A 19,761-nucleotide genomic window follows, 5' to 3' on the forward strand; every position below is an offset into this window, starting at 1 on the left:
GTCTCCCTGCGGCTGGCACCGGGCAGGTGGACTCGCTGCAGGCAGAGGTGGAGGTGCTGCGACCTCCCGTCCCCTCCTCTGCCCCTCGGAGCAGAGAGCGAGGCTGGGTTAGGGTCTGCGTACCCGGGAACTGGGGACACCAAAGAGTCCCTCCTGAGCTGTGCCCAGGAGTCCTGCCTGGTGGCGTACGGGGCTGATGGGCAGGGAGAAGAGAGGCAAGACCGCTGGGGAAGGGCTGGCGTGAGTGAAGGCAGCGGTTTGGAAATTGGCAGTGACCTGCTGAATGGGAAGGCTGCGGAGCAGGAGAACAGGGCGAGATGAGCGTGAGTCAAATGTTAGGGTTTTTTTTTTGGCTGGGAAGCAGGGCACACGTGCCTGCCCTTTGACTCCCACCTATAGGCGATTCTAGCTTGTGCCCACAAAATATCCTGTGTCTAGTCCTGATGTGTGTGGGTGCTTGGGTAGCTGCCAGGCCATCTTCTGAGAAGCAGAAGTGCACGGCTCCGAGGTATTTCTGTAGGCAGAGCAGATAGTTTACCTTCTCTGCCTGCTGTGTCTGATGGAAGAAGGGGGTTCGGTATGGAAAGGTGACACTTTAATCAGATTTGTGGCTCTTCTGTTGGGGGGAGGGAAGGATGTACTCAGCAATTTCTTGCAAGTCGGTTTGGAAAACATGCAAAATTCATGGTGACTCAGGTGATTGATTACTCCTCCATCCCTCCATATTTTGTTACCAACACAGAAACATAAGTTTGTAGGATGGCATTAAAAATCAGTTTGTTTTATAATGTACTAGCAATATAAGGTCCGTTCATGTCCCTCTCCTTGCTTTTTTGATGCAGTAAATGTACCTGTTGCAGACAATGGGTAGAGTTTGGCAAAGGCAGCTGAGCTCCCTGTGTGTGTCCCTATGTAGAAAACCTTTCATCTTATGTCTTGACTGCCTTTTCAATTAAATTTGACCTGCTGATACTGCTAATATCTGAAATGCAGGGATGGAAGCTCCTTCATGAACTCTGTGGTAATGTGTATAGTGGCAACTGTTGTTGCTGAGAAATATGCACATTTCTTTCTCCAAGGTAGGGCAGGGATTTATTTATTTAAATTATAAAGATGAGTGACTTCTCTCATATCTCACATTCAGGTTCGCGATGCAGCAATAAACAGCCTTGTGGAAATTTACAGACATGTTGGTGAACGCGTAAGAGCTGATCTCAGTAAAAAAGGATTACCCCAGTCTCGGTAAGTTGAGGATGTCCTTGTGTCTTCACTATTTTTGGGCTGCTTTTTATTCCCTTCCTTCCTTCCTTTAGAAGGCTTCAGGAGCAGCATAATTGAACCTTTTCTTGGGATCAGGGTTTGGTTTTTTTCATCCTGTAAACACTTACTCAGGTTTCACTTAATGTGGATCCCATACCTTTGCCCAAGTATGCCACAGCATCTTTGGAAAACCAATAAAATTATTACGGGTGTGTAGTTAACGGATTTAAGATTTAATGTGGTGTTTTTCCTGTACGTTCTGCATGCGTAGAGAGGACACTTCAGAGTAGCCTGTGCTTAGGCTGTCATAAAGGAAAAAAACCCACAGTCAGTATCATCAGTTCCAAGGCTTTATTAAAAAAAAAAAAGCCCCACACCAAAACCAAAGCCCTGTCAGGTGTGGTAAGAAAGCTGTCCGCATCTTGCCACAACCTCCAGTGCGCAGGGCGGAGCGTGGTCAGACCTGAGGCTGGAGCAGATGGCGGCCTGTGGATGCAGAGGGAGGAGGGAGGGGGTTGTTTCAGAGGTGGGGAGGCAGTGCTGTTGCCTCTTGTTGTGCAGCCACAATGTGGCTTAAAGTAATAAACTCCCTGGGAAGGAATAATGAGATGTGATAAGGATCTTCTGCTCCGCCAGGCCTGTGACATGAATGGGAAAGAGGTGTTGGGGCCAAAGACAAATGTTGTGTGAAGTTGTTTTTTAGGGGTGTGTTTTGTGGTATTTTTGCAAATAGTTAGTATAGGCAAAGTGGTAATGAACTGGAAATGGATCTACAATTAGACTTGTCACATCTTCAGTAATGTAGTATTTCCAACTATATCTCTTGCACCTCTGTAGTATCAGTTGTTTCTCAGTTTTTCTTATCAGCTGTTGAATGTTGTGATTTTTGTTTTAATTTTAAAGTAACTTCCCTCCACACTGACATTTTTGACAGTGCTCCCAATGACCTGAGTGAAGCAAAATTTGTCTTATAACATCTTAAATTAGAAGATTCCTAAAAATTAAATTCAACTGTGTTCATTGTGTATTTCTTTAACTTTCAAACAGGTTGAATGTAATTTTTACAAAATTCGATGAGGTCCAAAAATCTGGAAACATGATCCAGAGTTCAGGTGGTGAGTAGAAGTACTTATATTCTCTTTTTGGTGTTTTTAGCGATTATCAAGTGGTGAGGCATTCAAATGGACACAGAGCGAGCATTCTGTTAGGGAAAACAAGTATGGGTGATTGTTCAGAAATATACACATAGCTTTTGCGGCAAATAAAATTGATGTTTAGTTAATCTGCTCTGTCTTCCTAGTAGTATCAGAAGGAGAATGAAGCGTAAGTTTCAAGAACAGAAGGTGTTGTTAGAGCTATCCTTCTTTTCCTCTTGAGTTTCGTTAGGGAAATACATCTTCTGTAATATAAGAGAAGATACCTTTTCAGCTTAATGCCCTAAATAGCACAGAAAGTGTACATATTAATGTAGTAGTGTTCCATTTAAGGCTTATATTGTTTAGGGATTGTATTTTGCAGTTCCTAAGTTTGCATACTTTGTATATTTATGACTGATAGTCAAAGACCCTTATCAGAGCCTTAATTCTGTCTTTCTTGTCTGAGACTGGTATTTTGCTTACTTGTAAAAAAGTGTTTATTACTGCTTTTCTTATAGATAAGCTTATGAGTTAGAAAGTATTTTTAATAAGTATCACTCATTTTTTAGGAATAGATTTTTGAGAGAATTCTTGGTGAGGGAATTCATCTTTCTGCCAACAGCTGAGTAGAGCAGAGATGAAGAACATGGGTTCAGTGCTGCGGGTTCCTATCAAGCTCACACCCTCCGCAAGGCCAAGAGCAGGAGAGGTGATGTTCCCAGTCTTTCCCACCACGCTCTCAGAATCCAAGAGAGCAGAGAGGTCTCTGCTCTTTTAAATTGGAAAAAAAAATCTTTTTCACTTCTAGGCACCATTCTTCTTGACATATCCATTTTAAAATACGGTAAACTTCATCCCTGCAGGAAATAATAAAATTGACTTATTTGAAAATTCTGAAGTTCTATTTTGGATTATTCAGAAATGTGATGTGATATTCTCTTGTATGTTTGGGAACAATGAAGACCTAGTGCAGGTTCCTCTGCGATGGAATGGGTTAAAATTATGCTTTTGCATAATGAGGGAAAATATTGGCTGTATAGGTAGATGAGGCTTACAGTGGCAAAAAAGTGCAGCTGAGAAACAAATGTTGTTGTACTTTTTTAAAAGGGGGGGAAGTAAATATTTAATCCCTTAACAAACATCTTAAGGTTTACAACCTCCAGGTTGTTTGTTCTGAAATCCTAACTAGAACTGAAACAAGCTTCCTGCTGATTCAACTTCTCTGCTTTCCACTTGTTTAGGCTAAGGTAGAATTTTTGTTTTGCTAGTAGTGGAATAGAATGGGCTTTCAAAAAAGAAAAAGTTAATTTGTTGCATCATTGTACTATGTAGATTGCTGTTGTCTGGAGTTTGAGGAGGCAGGCTCGTGCTCTGTGGTGAGGTGTATCGCTGCATGGTCTTTTTAAACAAACGCTATGATGGGATGATGACTGTGGGTGGGATTTCTGTTTATGGTTTATTGTCTAGAGGGCGGGGGAAAGATTTTGGAGTTTAATGTGCCCCTAGCCAAATTTAAGCTAAGTTTACAGAGTGTTTTTCTGATCCAAATGAAGGTGATCTTCATAAAAAATCAGATATGTCACAACTGATTAGAAGAGTATTTAGAATGAAATAGGTGGTGAGATACATGTAAGAATAAACTTCAATGAAGAGCAGGAAACTAGAGTTAATTTATTTGCAATGCAAGTTTTAGCTGTGCAATCATTTTAGCATCTACACATTCCAGAACAGTACCAGAGACATCACTTGCTAATCCCTGGCTTTTGAGAGGTGCTTCTGGTCTCTAGACTGAACATCCCAGCGCATGCTGTGATGTGATTCAAGGCTGCTGGCACCATGGAAAACATCAAAAGAAGTAAGATGGGACTACGGGGATGACCTCTTCTGGGCAGCCAATTCTTAGTGCCATTTCTTTCCAAGAAAGCAAACCATCTGTTTTAAAATTGCCAAGGAAGGTTTCCATAGGAACATTGGGGTTTGGGTTTTTTTTTGTAAGTGCAAGTAAAGTATCTACGTGTATTAGATCTGCTAGTGCTTCATTGAGAATCATTTTTTCTTTTAGTACCCCTTCCTCTGTCACCATTTTGAGGAATTTGAAGACTTAACTTGCACATACAGTGCCCGAGACCTTACACGCCCTATCTCATGTCCTTGACTCCATCGACAGGCTTTTTGTGCTTCCAGACAGAAGTACGCCTGTCTTCCTCACTCTGCTTAACCTGATCTGCTGATGTCTCGCTGTCCTTGCTTGCGCTGTGGCTGGGTGCAGTCCCTGGAGCGTGTCTGTGTTAGCATTTCTCCGCGGTTGAATCTCCCGTGTGGGCATTGGGACCAGAAAGCAGCCTGGGGGGAAGCGCGTTGGGGAGAGTGGAGGAGTCAAAGGGGTCAAAGAGAGCAAGGCATGGAAAGGGTGGGATCTCCCATTGCTCTGCCAGAACCTTTTCGTCTTCCCTAACAATAAAAAAGTCTGTAGTTGCATGAGTTAATTTTAAAGTAGTTCTCATTTGTGAAGCTAATAATAAGAACATCAGTTAATATCTTTTTTGTGTGTCTGTTTGAGGGGAGGGCTCAGTTTCCCATAGTGCTATAAGCTGTTTTTTTGCTTCTTCCTTGCCCTCCAAGCACATCACAAATACCGCATACACACTCACTATATCTACCGTGTCAACAGCTCTGTGCAACTTTCAGTTTATCTTTTTGAGGTTGTGTAAGCCAGTGGAGGACGCTTATCTTCACCCATGGTCACAAGTTTATTATGGCCTAAAGACAAGCTAAGTTTGTCGGGTTTCTTGTGTCCCTGACGCCTCCTGCAGCGTTTGAACAAAGGTGACACTTTCAGCAGTTGTCAGAGTCACCAGGGGAGGAGACGATAAATATTGCACATCCAAAAGATTTGCCTTTCTCAGGAAAAAGCTGTCTCAGTCTTATAAATCCTTTGAGTCTGGCAGAGTATGGTATTGATTCTGAGGGTGTCTGTCTGTTACCGTTAATACCACTCCTTTTAGATTGTAACTCCACCAGGCGAACACACCACTAATGCTTTCACCTTCACGTTATATGGCCTGGATCAGATCACTTCGGGCACCATGGTGCAGTTGTACCTTGTCTTAAAAGCTCGTGTTAGTCCCTCTCCGTAGCTAGCATGTACTATTTCCAGCTCTACGCAGGCTGCATGAGTGTCCCAGCAGTTTTGGGAGGCGGACTGGCAAATGTTTGTGCAGACTGCAATCTGTAAGCCCTTGTCAGCCTAAAATAGCAGGGCGGAAGGAGCAGCGTCCGCTCCCTCGCGCTGGGTTTTCTGCCCTGAGCTGCTCCCCGTGTTGGGTGCGTACCGGCTGCAGAACGGACCCGGCTGAGAAGTAACACGCTTCGCCCCTTGGGGAAGGGCTTTCTGTTGTTTAGGGTTAACGCGTGCCTCTGGAATGGAAGGGTTGGCTGAAGCTGTATCACGACTTCCTGGCTCACTAGCAAAGATCAAGCCTAACTTTTCTTTATGTGGTCTTATGGGTGGATATGGTGACTCTCTACTTCTCTGGTGGGTAACCAAGAGTAAGCTGTTGGCTAAAGTGTCACTTGTAACTGAGCCCTGGCCCAGGAGCACTGGAGTTGTGCTAATTACAACAAGACTTGAAAGTGGTTGTCAAACCTGACGTATTGCAGAACATAGCAGTACTGGGCAGGTGGGGAAGCAACTGTGGCTTCCGAAACGGTGAAATATGGCGAAAGAACTGGTCAAAGAAGAACGATAACTAAAACTGGTCTCTTAGCTCTGAGACTGCTGTTTGGGACAAGTTTCCTCTACCAGCTCACTGAGGATTCAAGTAAAAGAAAGCAATTGCAGCAGCATTATTTGTATATCGGGAGTAATTTGGAGATTAGCGAGTATGCTGTAAGTTGTTAAAGATTTCTTAACAGTGGTTCCCAAGACACAAATGAACAGAAATCTTACTTAGTCTGCTACAAAAGCTGCTTAAAATAATAGGGCATTTTCTGATCCCATGAACAAATCTAATGAATCAATTCTAATCAGAATGTGAATTTTAAGTCTATGAAAATAATTCATAATTCATGTTTTATATTTACTTATCTTTCTAAATAGTGGTCCATTAGTGCTTCTTTGAGTTTACTTTGAATTGCTTGATTATTTTTTTGGCTAGGCTTTGTTTTTATCATTTAGTAATACAAGAATCAAATGCGTAGTGGAGTGGGGGAGGTTTGCATAGTAATCTGAGGTGTTTCATTAAGTCAGAGGGAGGTTTTGGCATGCTGAAGTATGCTGCTTGTTGCTAGGCTACCAGCAGCCTTTATAGCTAGAATATGAAGTTGAAATCCACGTTGGATTTCTCGATATTTCTCAGTGCATCTCTGTTTTGTTATTTGGCATATAATTAGTCAGCCTCTTGAAGCAAAAATTATAGTTTTTCCCCCTTTGGGCTTTCAGCAAGCTAATTATTTTTTGTGTAACTGCTTTTGCTAATTATGCAGATGCCTTATTCCCCTGGGATAAATACATTTTCAGCATGAAAGAGCCAATAATTGCCAGCTAGTCAGCTGCTCTCTTCATCTTTAGTTGGATGTGATACAGAGAGAGGCTATTGGACATAAACAGAGACTCCAAGAAATTCATGCTGCACGGGTTTCCTTGGTATTATGTCTGGAAGGACCTGAACATAAAGCGTACAGTTTTTCCATGGATTTGAATTGACTTTGGATCCCCCGGACTCCAGAAGACTTTATAATCAAGTTTCAGGACAGATTAAGAATGAAATAAGTCATCTACAGGCTTATAGGAAATGATGACCCAAACCAAAGCTATTAGTAATCAAAATATTTCGGTGTGGTTTTTTTATGCTCTTGATCATTGCAATATCGTAATATGACTTTCTTTGATATAAACCCTCATTTTTTTACATAAGTCACACAATTTTTGGGAGATGCTTTTACATTGGTGCGTGCAGGGATACTGTGGTGGTGTGCCGGTATGGCACCTGTGGGTAGGGAGGGGATTGAACTTTCTTGTCTACGCTGAATTTTGACTTTGCTCGGGAGAGCAAGATTTAGGGATAGTGGAGGTGGCGGTGGTCTTGGGCTGCAAGGAAATCAAAGCAGGAGATCTTAAAGCCAGAAGTTTGGAGCTGAGATCTCTCCCCCATGGATACTTGCACAGAGTAAGGGGAGGGGAGGATGCAATTTCAGTAGTTGCCTGTGTGAGTTAGTGTTCTAAGAGTAAGCAGGTTAATTAAAACAATGCTAAAATAGCAGATGTGATAATTCCAGTTACTGAAAGCCTATGAAGAAGGAGCAATGTTGCTCTTGAGTAGAACTGCTTTTATATTTGTGATATTGTTTAAGGTAAGTATGCTATTTGCTGAACGAATTCTGTTTATGAAGTTGGCAACTTGGAGGCAATTATATGGAAACTAGAACTATTCTAGATTCCTGTGTTTTGTTGGTAATGAAGCTGGTCACTGAATGATATTTTGATATTTATTATAAGGAGGAAAAATCACCCACATTTGCCAAGCATTGCCATGCATCTGTGGGTGGGATATTGTTTGTTTGTCAACACACATCCAAGCAGCAGAATTACAGACTGGAAGGAGGGGCGACTGTCTGTGATAACACAGAGAGGTTTTGAACCAACAAACGCTGCACTGTGCTTTTCTGCATTCATACCCCCTTGTGCAATCTAATTTCCTTTGTGGCTTGTTCTCTATGAATACTGTTCCAAGTTGAAACAGAAACATTAAATAGAAAATTCGTTTCATTGACTCAGCATTCCTGTGGCATAAAAAAAGCAAGGAAATGCCCCTTCACCTGCCTGGGGGCTGAGAGCGCAGTAATGTCTGAGCGGTATCTGGATGAGCGCTATTATCTGATAGTACATCCTTGTGGAAGGTAGAAATGGGCAAGACGAGCTCTGCTCCCTTTCTATTACACAACTTCGTAAATAAGCATATTGCTGCCTCCTGGGTTTTAAACTCTCAGATTTAGAAGGGAAGGATGTGAGCAAGCAGGCAAGGAGGACACATGGTGCTCAGCTGAATGCTGAGCAGGCTTTTATTTTGGAGGAGAGGTGGCAATCGTCTGCTAGGTCACACAGCGAAGTCGTTTAGGAGGGTGGAGAGTTTGCTGGTGGTGAAGTTGCTGAGAGACATGTACTGTAGGGCTGCTCCCGGAGCACAGCGCTCTTCCCCTCACAAGCACTGCAGATAATGACTACAGGGAAAGGTAGGTGCTAGTGAATGTGCCACCGGGATGGACGGGTTTATTTGTTAGTGTCTGAATATTTGCCTGTTAAATTTCTTTTTAATGGTGTGAAGAGACTGAAGCAATCTTGCAGTAAAAGTGGAACTTTAAAAAATAGCCTGTAAGCATCTGTAGCCTGGTGGCATCAAGCTCAGTTTAAGCTTCTATAAAATATAAATGATCTGTTTGGTGAGGTGAAGGAAGAGGATGTGTATATATAAGGGAACAGAACAGGTTGCGAGAGGTGAAGGACATGGGTATTTTCAGGTATCCTTCCTGGTCTGTGATGTTGTTGAGTGATCACTGAGGCTTTCATTTCCTAACTGTTTGCTTTTGCAGCATCGGTTGGGAAGATTATTTAAATTGGTTATAAGTACTTTTGAATTAACATTGAATCACAGTTCCAACAATGTGCCAAATGGAGACATCACTGGCTTTTCTGCATTTCTGTGTTTTTTTTAAACTGCGTTTCTGTAACAGAAAGGATATCTGTGGAAGTCGGAGAGGCTGGAGGGGACTAGGTGAAATGGAAAGGCAGAGGAGCTCTGTATCTATTCACCTGTGAAGAATTAATTTACAGGATGGAAGCATGTATTGCATTTATTTTTGGTACATCAGAAGCCTGTGCCTTTCGTCTTAGCTTTCAGAGGAAATGATTTCTGTTAGCCATCTTTGCAAAAGCTGCATCTTTTTTCTTTTTTCTTCCCCCTCTTCTCTCCATTTAGTGTACCTGTTGTCCTGTTTAAATCCTTATTATGCTGTGCATGTAGTAGACTAAATTTAGGAAGTCTGAGATTGTCGGTATCTGAGTTGTATAGACCTTGGTTTTGTATTGATATTTACTGTCTCAAGGTGCGAGTTAATTGGCAGCTCTTTTTGTAACGAATTAGAAGGTGGAGATCATCTGGGCAAATTGGATGCTGTGGAATTGATACTACATGTGACAGTATGTGCCATTTTTATGGGCAGTTCTTCGTTTTAGGGGCTTGGATCCTTTTGGAATATTGTGGTTTCGCAGTGCTCTTCCAAGGCAATTATTACATGTATTTTCAGAGGAGGCAGGGGATGCATGTGTGTGGTGTTACTTGTGAATAGTCAGTAAATGGCTCCCAGCTCCAGGAACAAAACACCAAAACCTGTCTAGGCTGGTTCTCCTTCTCATCGTGAACGACATCACCTGTCACTGGACAATGTCACCATCTATAACTGAGAGACCTTTTCACTTTGGCTTCTCCTGTCCAGGTCAAAAGAGGAGTTGAGAATAATCTATTATTTTTCCAAAGTTGGAATTGTGTTGAATAATTAATGCATTTAATTGCTTATTAAAGAAAACAAGCACATACTTGTTAATGAAGCATGATGATTTCATCATGCTGGGAACTTCTCAGCTTTGAAAGATCAGCTGGTGGAATGAATAGCCTGGGACCATAGTCCAGCTGGTCTTATCTGTTGGGAAATGTCTGACCTCCAGGTCACCAGGTCTGAACTGTGGTAGTAGCAACCATCAGAAGGAAAATAAGTGTGTAAGTTGTTGGTGCTGTTGTGTCTTCTGGATTGAATCCCCAAGTACCTTGACCTTAGGATTTCCTTGCAAAGAAGCAGTAGACCAGAGTTACTTGGGTTGTGTGTGTATCATCACTTCCCTAACCCCTGATGGTTTTATATGAACACGGAAATGCTCTTGTGGCAAAGTTTTGGTGTAATCAAGCAGAACCACTCTACCACTGCATTTCATGGTGCTTCCAACAGACGTGCATAAAATGTAGGGTAAAGGAGTGGGCAGCTAAATGATGAGATGATGCTGTTTAGTGTGGACCTCATGAGCAAAAGATTAACATGCACAATTCCATGAACACTGATGGAGGTTAAATGCATGAATATCCTGCATATCTGGAGATGAGCTCCTTTATGCAGGGCCTGTTCTCTTCTTCCCCATTGGTAAAAGTACCGTGTGGATCTGAGGGACCCCAACGGTTGTCTTGGAGAACACATGCAACTTCAAACACGTTGCAAGGATGAATCTACAGTCCAGTGTCCATAAGAAGAATTAGAATGAATTAGAAAAGATCCTACACTCTTCCCGTGGAAACTGCAGTAACATCTGGTAAAACTGTGGAGACGATCACATTTCAGAAATGCTTACTAGTGTTGCTGTTTTCTCTTCTGTGGTCTTTTCCTCCAGTTTCTTTCAGGTCTTTTGGTGTCAGGTTGGTTTCATCTGTAAAACAAAGCCTCAAATCTGCAGTGGTCATTGTCTTTAAAATCTCTGGACCAGTTTCCTGGTATCTTCTGTGCTGCTTTGCCCAGCTGGCTCTCCTTTGTAGATCTTTTGTCAGAAAGAGTTTAGGGGTCAAGGCTGGAGCAATATTAACTCCAGTGACATTTTCACATGAAAGGACTAACTCTAAATCTCATGTTTTTGATGTTAGCTTTGTCATTTATTGTACACAGCATCTTCCAGGGGCAAGTTTATCAATAGGATGGTTCATACACATCCGTGCGCACACACACATATCGATCATTGTGAACGTAGCAGTGATTTTAAGTCAGCCTTTTAATTCTCAACAATTCTCTGAGAGATGGGAGTACAAATTACTCAAATATCTTAAAGAAAGGCTGGCATGCCAAGGGCAACCTAGTGTGAGTAAAAAGTATCGCGTAGTTGTATATTCTGCAGATTCATGAAGCTTATTTGGGACGTGTTTGTTTATGTATTTCACACACTCTGGCTTCAACACTTGTTGGGGAAGCACAGTAAAGAACTTCAGTGAGCACAAGTGAGGGTATCACATGCTTTATGCTGCTATGGAAAGAATTACAAAAGTGTTCTTGATGTAGGAAACTTTGCCTGAGGCTCACAAATAGTTCAGTCTCCACAAAAAGCGGTGGAGGGGTGTGGGTCTTCCTTCCCCGTTTTTGTATGTTGGCTGGGTGCTGGTTTCTTGCGAGTAGTCTCCTGATACTTCTTATAAGCGAATGCTCTGGGCTGTTTTTCTATAGAATCACTGTCCCAGTTAGAATCAAATTGCTGTTCTTAATCAGCAGCCTCAGCAATGGCCAAAGACTGCTTGGGAGAGAGATGAAATTTCTTGCACTTCTTGTGGAGCACTTTGATGAATTCCTGTGCTGCTGCTCTCATTTATTTGATGAGATTTGTTTTCAGGCTGAGCATGTAACAAGTGAACTGAGTTTAGCTGCTGTAATTAGCAGCCTCTGAGGACAGCAGTCACCCTAAGGTAATCAGTGAACTACAGGATAGGCTTTTAGGGGCAATAAAAGTACGAGACATCCGTGTTTCTTCTGCTGGTGGCAAAGAGCATCCCTGCCCTTGCAGAACAGTGTATGTACAGTGTAACCACAGTAGCTGCAGCTTCTATAACCATGAGATTTTATTCAAGTGTCTAGACTGAGGAGCACCTGGTTGATTTCTAAAGAACCTAAGAGCAAATGCTTGCAGGCTTGAAGGTCTTCTCGTATCTAGTCACTTTTCATATTCAAATCATTGACCTTAGGCTGGATGAGATCAGACTACCGAGTCCATTTCTGAGAAAGACATGCCTAATACAGATGGTGTATCCAGTTTTAACGTACAGTGGTAGAACAATAACTGCAGTAACAGCCACGTGAGTCAGGGGCATGAAGAGGACCTTTTTTCTAAACGCAGGAGTGGACAAGTGCTGATCTGTTACTCCGGTGGGAAGTACAGTTAATGCATTGTCTGTACTTGGCCCTGCTCTGGCATTACGTTGCCCTCCTCCTTCATTATGTTTGGCTGAAGTATTTTGTTTGTAGCTCAGATATGGTGATGTGATACAGAACAAAACCAAGCTATAATAAGTAAAAGCGTCCTATTTTTGTCGTATTAAGACATCGAATACTGTATAATGACTGGGTTTCTTCTGCTTACTGAAGGAATTAATTCTGCCCTGCTGCTCTGTCAAAGGAATCCTTTTGTTGCATTGTGCAAAGCAGTTTGGGTCTCTTTCTTGCTTATTCCCCTGAAGCCCAAAACTGCGGACAGCCCTGAAGAATCCTGGCTTGGTTTACACCCTCCATGTAGCCTGCAGGGAGCTCACTGCAGCCAAATCTGCACGAGGAAAACTGCTAATGGCTGCTTCTTTGCAGTTGGCCTTCAGAGTCAAGCCAGGTGAATTTTAGCACAAACAGTGCGCTATAGAGGAGGAGATAAATACCTTCATTCACTGTACAGTGTCACCTGAACTGCTTTTCTCAAGAATGGCAAAACCAATAGCAACTACGTTTCCGGACCTGCTCCTTTTCCTGTGGCAGACCTGGCCCGCCTTCCTTCAGAGCTCATAGGGCACCACGAAAGTCCTTTAGATGCTTGTCATGGAAGTTTCTGGTATTAGATGCAGCTGCTAATGACCAATGAATATGAAACATATCTGGACTTCATTGGAGACCAGGATGGATAGTGGTTTTGGATGCTTATATGCAGAGGTAGGAAAGATAAATTTACACTATTTTTTTAGTCCAAATGTGCTCCCTTTGATGTTAATGGACTCTTTCTAATGACTTCAATGGGAAATGAACAGGGCCCTTTGTAAACTGCTGGTTGACTATGTTGTAATGGCCTTGTATGGGTGTTTTAGGCATGATTGCTCCTAGCCTTTCAGAGGGAAGGGGGAAATACAAGTTTTGTGTATGAAACAGTGTTGGCACTGCTTCTCCCAGTGTTTTCTTTATGCAGTTGGCATTGGCGCTTACAGTGTTGGTGCTGCCTCCACCCCCACGTAGTGAGACTGTTCCCGTTGGGTGTGGTGTGGGTAGAGGACAGACGCATACATCTTTAAGAAATGATGCATGTCTTCCACATACATCTCTCCTGAGTAATGGGACTCCTCTCTCGTGGAGCTCTGGCTCATAATGAGACCTGACATTTCTAATTAGGTCTGCTTTATGAAGAATGGGTCTAACTTTGTTCTTGATTATTTATATTTCTCCCCCTGGTCCCCCCCAGCTCTCCTTCTTGTGAGCGGGAGGGAGCAGGGGCAGTCCTGGGGCCAGCGCGGGAGAGGCAGGGCTGGGCACGCTTCTCTCCTGCTGCAGCTCTGCCAGCGCACTTCAACTCGGATTTACACTCCTGCTGTTTGACCTCTGTACCGGGCAGGAGTTGAATCTGCAGAGACTTCTAATCACACGGAGCTTCTGTGATGTGGAGAGACAATCACGCTCCTTTTCATGGAGACTTAAATAAGATCTGATGCCAAGCTTCCACAGGCAAAATGTTTATGCACCAGCTCACAGAAACCTATTCTCTGTCCCCTCCCCCCTGAGAGGCTTCATACTTGTTTCTAGTACTTTCCTCAGATGTCTTTTTTTTTTTTTTTGTGTGTGTGTGATGTGCTGGATCTTGTCTTACTGTAGTGGGCTTTCTCCAAGGATCAGAGTCTGGGCTGAGTCTTGCATATGCACATTGTCCTCCTTGCTTGCTGTTCCCCTTCATGTTGCTCCCTGAAGCCTGTTTTTATTATCATGGGCTCTAAAGCAGTCTTGTCCCTATTTTTATCCAAACTATTTCTTGCTTATAGCAGTGTGGTATAAGCAGCTCTGTGTACTCTCTTGCCTGAGAGTGTGGGAGGTGCAGTAGGACGCTGGGGCACTGGGGAGTTTTGTGACAGAGGTGGACTGTGCAAGGTCCTGTGGAGTAGTTTAAGATAAACATGAAGCCTTTATTTATGTAGCTAGTCAGCATTAAAAATATGATTAAAAACTTAGTATTTTGTTTGAAACTCTTGGTGGGGAAAGGTGATTGCTTGACAACCATGGGGAACAACGTCTGTCGTATAAACCAAGCAGGGTGCTCCATCAGCTACAGTGGGACGTTCCCTTCAGGACCTCCAGCGCGTGTGCGAGGAAACGGTTCGTCCCTTTCCAACAGCTTCCTCCCGGGAAGGCTGGATCACAGAGCCGTCTAAACCAGCCCTAGAAAATGCTGTGGGCTACCAGTTTGAGGTGGGAGTATACCTGAGCAATGTTTGATAGTGCTCTTCACCCTTGGCCAGTAATGACCCTACCAGCCACGGTGGTCTCTGCTCCCTTACGGCATGGAAGTGATTTCTGTAAAAAACACACAGTACAAACATCAATAAAAGAGTGTGATGAGCAGCTCATCTTTTAATTTTTGAGCTAGAATCTTTACTTTTCTGTACTTATAATGCATGCACCACTAATTCCAGAAAACATCCGAATGTTTCCAGCAAGAGATTTTCGGTTGGTTTTATGTAAGTTCCAGTAGTTCGTGTACTACAGGGACTGAGGGGGACAGTCCTATGCTCATTTTTTCCATGAGCTGATAGTTTTTTCACTTTGAGGATGGTGAGTGAAAGAAACACTGGAACAGGTTGCCCAGAGGATCTCCATCCGTGGAGACTTTAAAGCCTGGCTGGATGAGGTCCTGAGCAACCTGATACAACTTTGTCAGCCCTGCTTTAGGAAGGAGGTTGGATCACTTGACCTCCAGAGGTCTCTTCCAACCTAAATTATTCTATGACTTTATTTTTCCTTCAATAGGAGGCAGTAGTTATCAAAGATCTCCAAATTAATCAAACTTTTTTTTATTCAGTACTTTTATAGCTGTGCGTGTTAGTAAGCTAAAGACAAAGATTGCCAGTGTCATTTGAGATGGTGTGTTTGTTACTGGACACTTCAGTTTATCAAGAGTGGTAACAGGGCTAAAGGCAGAAGAAAATGTGACCTCAGCTAACAACACAACCTGATGTCAGCATGAAATGCCTGCAAGCCGTGACAGAGGCACCTCTAGAAATGGCAGCGTGTATCATTTAATGTACATCCTCTGCTGATTTGGTGTTATACTAGAGTTGCTGAGAATACTTTATTCTAGTTTTATTGATCTGTCATCAGTGTGACTGTCAAGTTGCACATGGGCATATTTAGTGAAGAATTAAGATGCAGATTACTCTTTATTTTAATATTAAGAACTTAAAACTTGATATTTAAATGTAGATACATTCTAATTGTTTAACTGAGGAGCAGCTTGCTACAAATTAGTGGGTGAGATTATGTTTTGTTCCATTTAATCTTCATGCTGTTCTTCCAAATACTCTTTTTAGAAGTCTTCTGAACCTTTACTTGTAAAGGTAAGCTTTATTTTGCTCGCTGAGCTCTGTGTTCTAGTTCCCCATGTAGAAAAACTAAACGTTTCTTTTAACTCATGTTTGAATGTATTTTTTTCATCTCTGTGACAAAGTAAAGTTTTTGACCCTCTTCCCTCATAATGTTTACAAAAGGAAGCTAAGTAAGCCTGGTTTAAATGTAATCTAGATAACTAAGAACCACCACCACCTCACCCCCCAACAAACTCAACCATGTTCCAGGTGGTAATTATCAGTGTTTTTTTGTGTCACTGGGAGGGAGTTTCCAGGTGCTAGCAGGAAAAAGTAGGATCCTGCTTCTAATGTTTAAAAACTAAACACAAAACTACTGTAAAACAAAGAGGGAATGGAAATTCTCTGGCCCATCTCCTCTGTTCTGTTTTTCAGTGAAGCCTTCATCAATTCAGTCTCCAGGTTGTGGAGGGGAGTGCAACAGTAGGGACCCATGAAGCTTTGCATGGGAAAGAAGGCAAGGCAAACAGTTCAAAATGAGGCTAATTGGAGCACTGACTTCTTATGAGTGCCAGTATGTAAAGGTGGCGTTGAAATTCACATTTTCCAGTTAAAACGTGTGATCTTACTTGCTTTCAATCTCTGGAGCAAAGCTGAAAATGAATCTAAATATAGATACGTGCTGTGCTTCATGTGTGCCAATTCCTCTGTTTGCTAATTCTTCTTTAAGTGAAGGCAAGCACAGATGGTTGCTAAAGAAAACCAGATGATTTGCCAGCATGGTGGTGTGCTTGCAGGAGTGAGACTTGGACAGGCTTGAGGCTGCTCTGTTGACATTGCTTTTAGTTCAAAATTTTCATTTGGAAAGTTGAAATTCCTCAGTTTTGTCCCCTTTTTTAGTTTGTGGTGGGATTAATTTATGGTTTTTTTCCATTCTAGCAAGGTGCTTTTTGACCTTTCAGTCATTTACTGTTTAGGAGCCATTGTTGTTAGGTGTGGAGCCTAAACGAAAATGGGACGTGCATGGAGAAGTTCAAATATAGGACGTGCCTTGCTTCCATAAGAGACTTAAGGATTCCTCTCTCCATAATGCCAGGAGGCAAAGGTCTTCTCATCCCTTCACAGACCCTTTCCTTCAAACTAAATAATGCCAAGAAGAGACCCTCGCCAGAGGGGCAGTGTGAGTCTGGTTTCACCTTTTTAGCTCAATTGAGTTAGCTTAGCTGGACTGAAAGCCCCCCAGGTGCTGGTTAATGTGCAGGCCAACAGTTCAAAGCTTGCTTCCTTGGCTGGCTCGTGGCTCCTAAGCACGGATTCAGTGTTTGGCAGCATCTAGGGAACTGGTGGGCTGCGCACAATATCCAGTGAACCAGGATGCTGCTGGTCACTGATTGCTTCAGGCTGCCACAGCAGCACAAATAGTAAATACCCATTGTATAACTGAGCCATTCAGTTCCAGTCTGGACAAAATAATAATTATTATTGCTACTTAGAAATAAAGTAAGTGCTCTGTAATGGAGGTGGGTGATTCAGGCGGCTCAAGTGACCTAAGCGGTTGACTTGTGAGCCTCAGATGAACCAGGCTGATCCCGCTCTTGTGTTCTGGGAGCCCCCAAAACCTTTTCTCCCTGAATAGACTGATAGCTGGTAAAGCAGTTGGCCACATATGAAGAATAAATATCCCTAGACAGAAGTCTCTTACTTCTGGGGTACCTGCAAGTATACAGGACTTCAGTGCTCATGCTTGTGAAAGGAACAAAGCGGTCCAGCAGACCCCTTAAGCTGTAACTGGTACGTGCCTTCTCCAGAAATGCTGAAGGTTTATCTACACGTTGAGCATAGAATTTGGGTTTAGGGATTTGATAAGACATTATTTTCCCACAAATTTTATTCCTATTTCTTCTGAGTTTTGGCTGCTTCTGGAGGCAGGGTGCCACTAACTGCTAGCTTGTGCATTTGGTTTTCAGTAACAGCTGTTGACAGACGGCAGTGCCTTGTGAGTCCTCCTTGTTATTTGTGGTTAAACAACAAGGTACCAGCAGCCTATATTGCATGCTAAAAATTACTGAATTAGGTGGAGAAAGATTTATGTGGCTTTTTCTTCTGCAACCCAATCTGCTGACATTTTCTGATATGCCACTACTGATAACTTTTCTATTTCCCTTCAGTTCACATCTTTACAGACTACAGTCAGTTGTTCATGCTAATTTTTTTAATGTTAGTTCTTCATGCTGATTCTTCAGATAGCCTAAGCAGTGCCTGGAAACAGCTGCTAATAATAAAAACTTGCTAATTCGGTACTCATATCTGCCTCCACTTTCACACCTCTCCTCTGTGCTATTACCACTTTCATACCTGATAGCATTTGAGTCATGGAGTTTGTGAGCATTTTTTAATGTGCCAACAGATAGTAATCCTGCCTGCCAAAGCGAGTATTAACACTTAGTTACATGTAGCATAACACTGACGTGGTCACTCCTTCTGCTTCTGATTTGTGAAAATGTAAATCAAATGTACAACAGTCTGGAATCAGACTGTTGCTTCTAAGTAGTATTATAATTTAAAAATAAATTAGTTGCTTGTCAAGCTGCTTTTACTTGGTAAATGAGTAAATGGAAACAGTGAGTCTCTGTTCTCAAACAGTTTTTACAACTGGTTGAAGTTGCACGTGCTTTGGGACAGATGTACTTGCAGGGCTGCGGGTCACTGTGAAAACTCAAATGAATAAGCCCAGAAATTGAAGGTTCAGAAGGTTCAGAAATGAAACTCTCAGATAAAGTCTGTAACTAGTGGTTGTAACTTGAAGATGGGCTTCAGTGTCTCTTTAAGCTGGTAGAAGGAAGGTCTTGGTGTCACCTGGATTATTGATGTTGCTACACCAAGTAATACAAATAATAAATACAAACTACTGAATATATATATATACTTGTATATAATACAAGTGTATAGCTTTGCCCATTCAAGTGAGAGGCTGTTGTGAAACGAATTATATACAAGGACCATTACTTTCCTTGTTAGATTTTACTCTGTAAAACATATTTCATTTTGAACAACTTACTCTCATTTTTCTAATTCTCACCAACTCATGTACTCCTTTTTGATATGTGTAAAAGGAGCAGTCATATTCCAAAAGATCTTTCATATGAACTTTTAAATATTAATGCTAGAAAGCAGACCCAAGCCATTTTAGTCTTGGTGCATCCTTGTAATGTTTGTACCTCTGACCCAAGGCGTGCTCCTGTATCTGAAATCAAATGTGTTTAAAATAAAATATTTTAATTCTTTGACATGTGTCACTCTCTTTTGTTCCTGCTCTGGAATGTAAATCCTAGGTGTGTCTGGGCGCCTTGCAGCGCATGAGATACAAAGTGCCTTTAGTAACCTTGAACTTAGGCTTTTTTTCTGTACAGTACACAGGTGTATTAGAGAGCATCATGTATTTGAGTGAGGACCTGCAGGGAGTTCACTGGATGAGCTCACCCTTCCAAGGAAAATCATCCATTTTGCCTCTTGCGAAACAGAGACGATGCTCTCCTGCGCCTCCTCTGCTCTGAGTCATGGCTTTTCTCCCGTATAAGAATGTGAAGTGAGGGGACGATGACAAGAAAATCATCTAAAAATAAAGACCCAATAAAAATGGGGCTGTAGGAAATGATGCAAACCTGAGGAGGCAGTGTCCTCCCGTCTTTGATTTCAAAGGTGCTTGAAAGACTTTTCCTTCCCTCAGCTTTCGCCTGTCCTCTCTGTGGCCTGATGGCTACAGATACTTGCCTTGGGGGGGGATTATCTTCATAGCGAACTTGAAAAACAAATCTCTGCCTCCCAGTCATCACTGATGGTAAAGCTGGGTTCTGGGAAAGATGTCATCAGTTGGATTTCATCAGCACTACTGCACTGAAAAAGGCCCAGTAAGTAGTTGAAGACTATGATCTCAACCTGGGAACTCTTTATGGAGTTTGCAAGATAGAGGTGTGTCAGACTTCTGCCTTATTTATTTTAATTTGCTGAATAACTTTGAAAGAAGCCTG

General features: G+C 42.3%; 1 protein-coding gene across 9 annotated transcripts in view; it reads left to right on the plus strand.

Annotated features, from left to right (window-relative positions):
* The window catches only part of CLASP1 (cytoplasmic linker associated protein 1), a 189,310-nt gene that overhangs the window by 58,989 nt on the left and 110,560 nt on the right, over positions 1-19,761 (plus strand). For all 9 annotated transcript variants that reach the window (XM_075152887.1, XM_075152882.1, XM_075152883.1 and 6 more), the window contains 2 exons: positions 1,145-1,242; positions 2,308-2,375. In XM_075152887.1, the coding sequence (XP_075008988.1) occupies positions 1,145-1,242; positions 2,308-2,375 (166 nt within the window). The remainder of the gene's footprint in view (positions 1-1,144; positions 1,243-2,307; positions 2,376-19,761) is intronic.

Source organism: Calonectris borealis, chromosome 6, assembly GCF_964195595.1.
Source record: "Calonectris borealis chromosome 6, bCalBor7.hap1.2, whole genome shotgun sequence".
In the NCBI taxonomy this organism is placed as follows: Eukaryota; Metazoa; Chordata; class Aves; order Procellariiformes; family Procellariidae; genus Calonectris; species Calonectris borealis.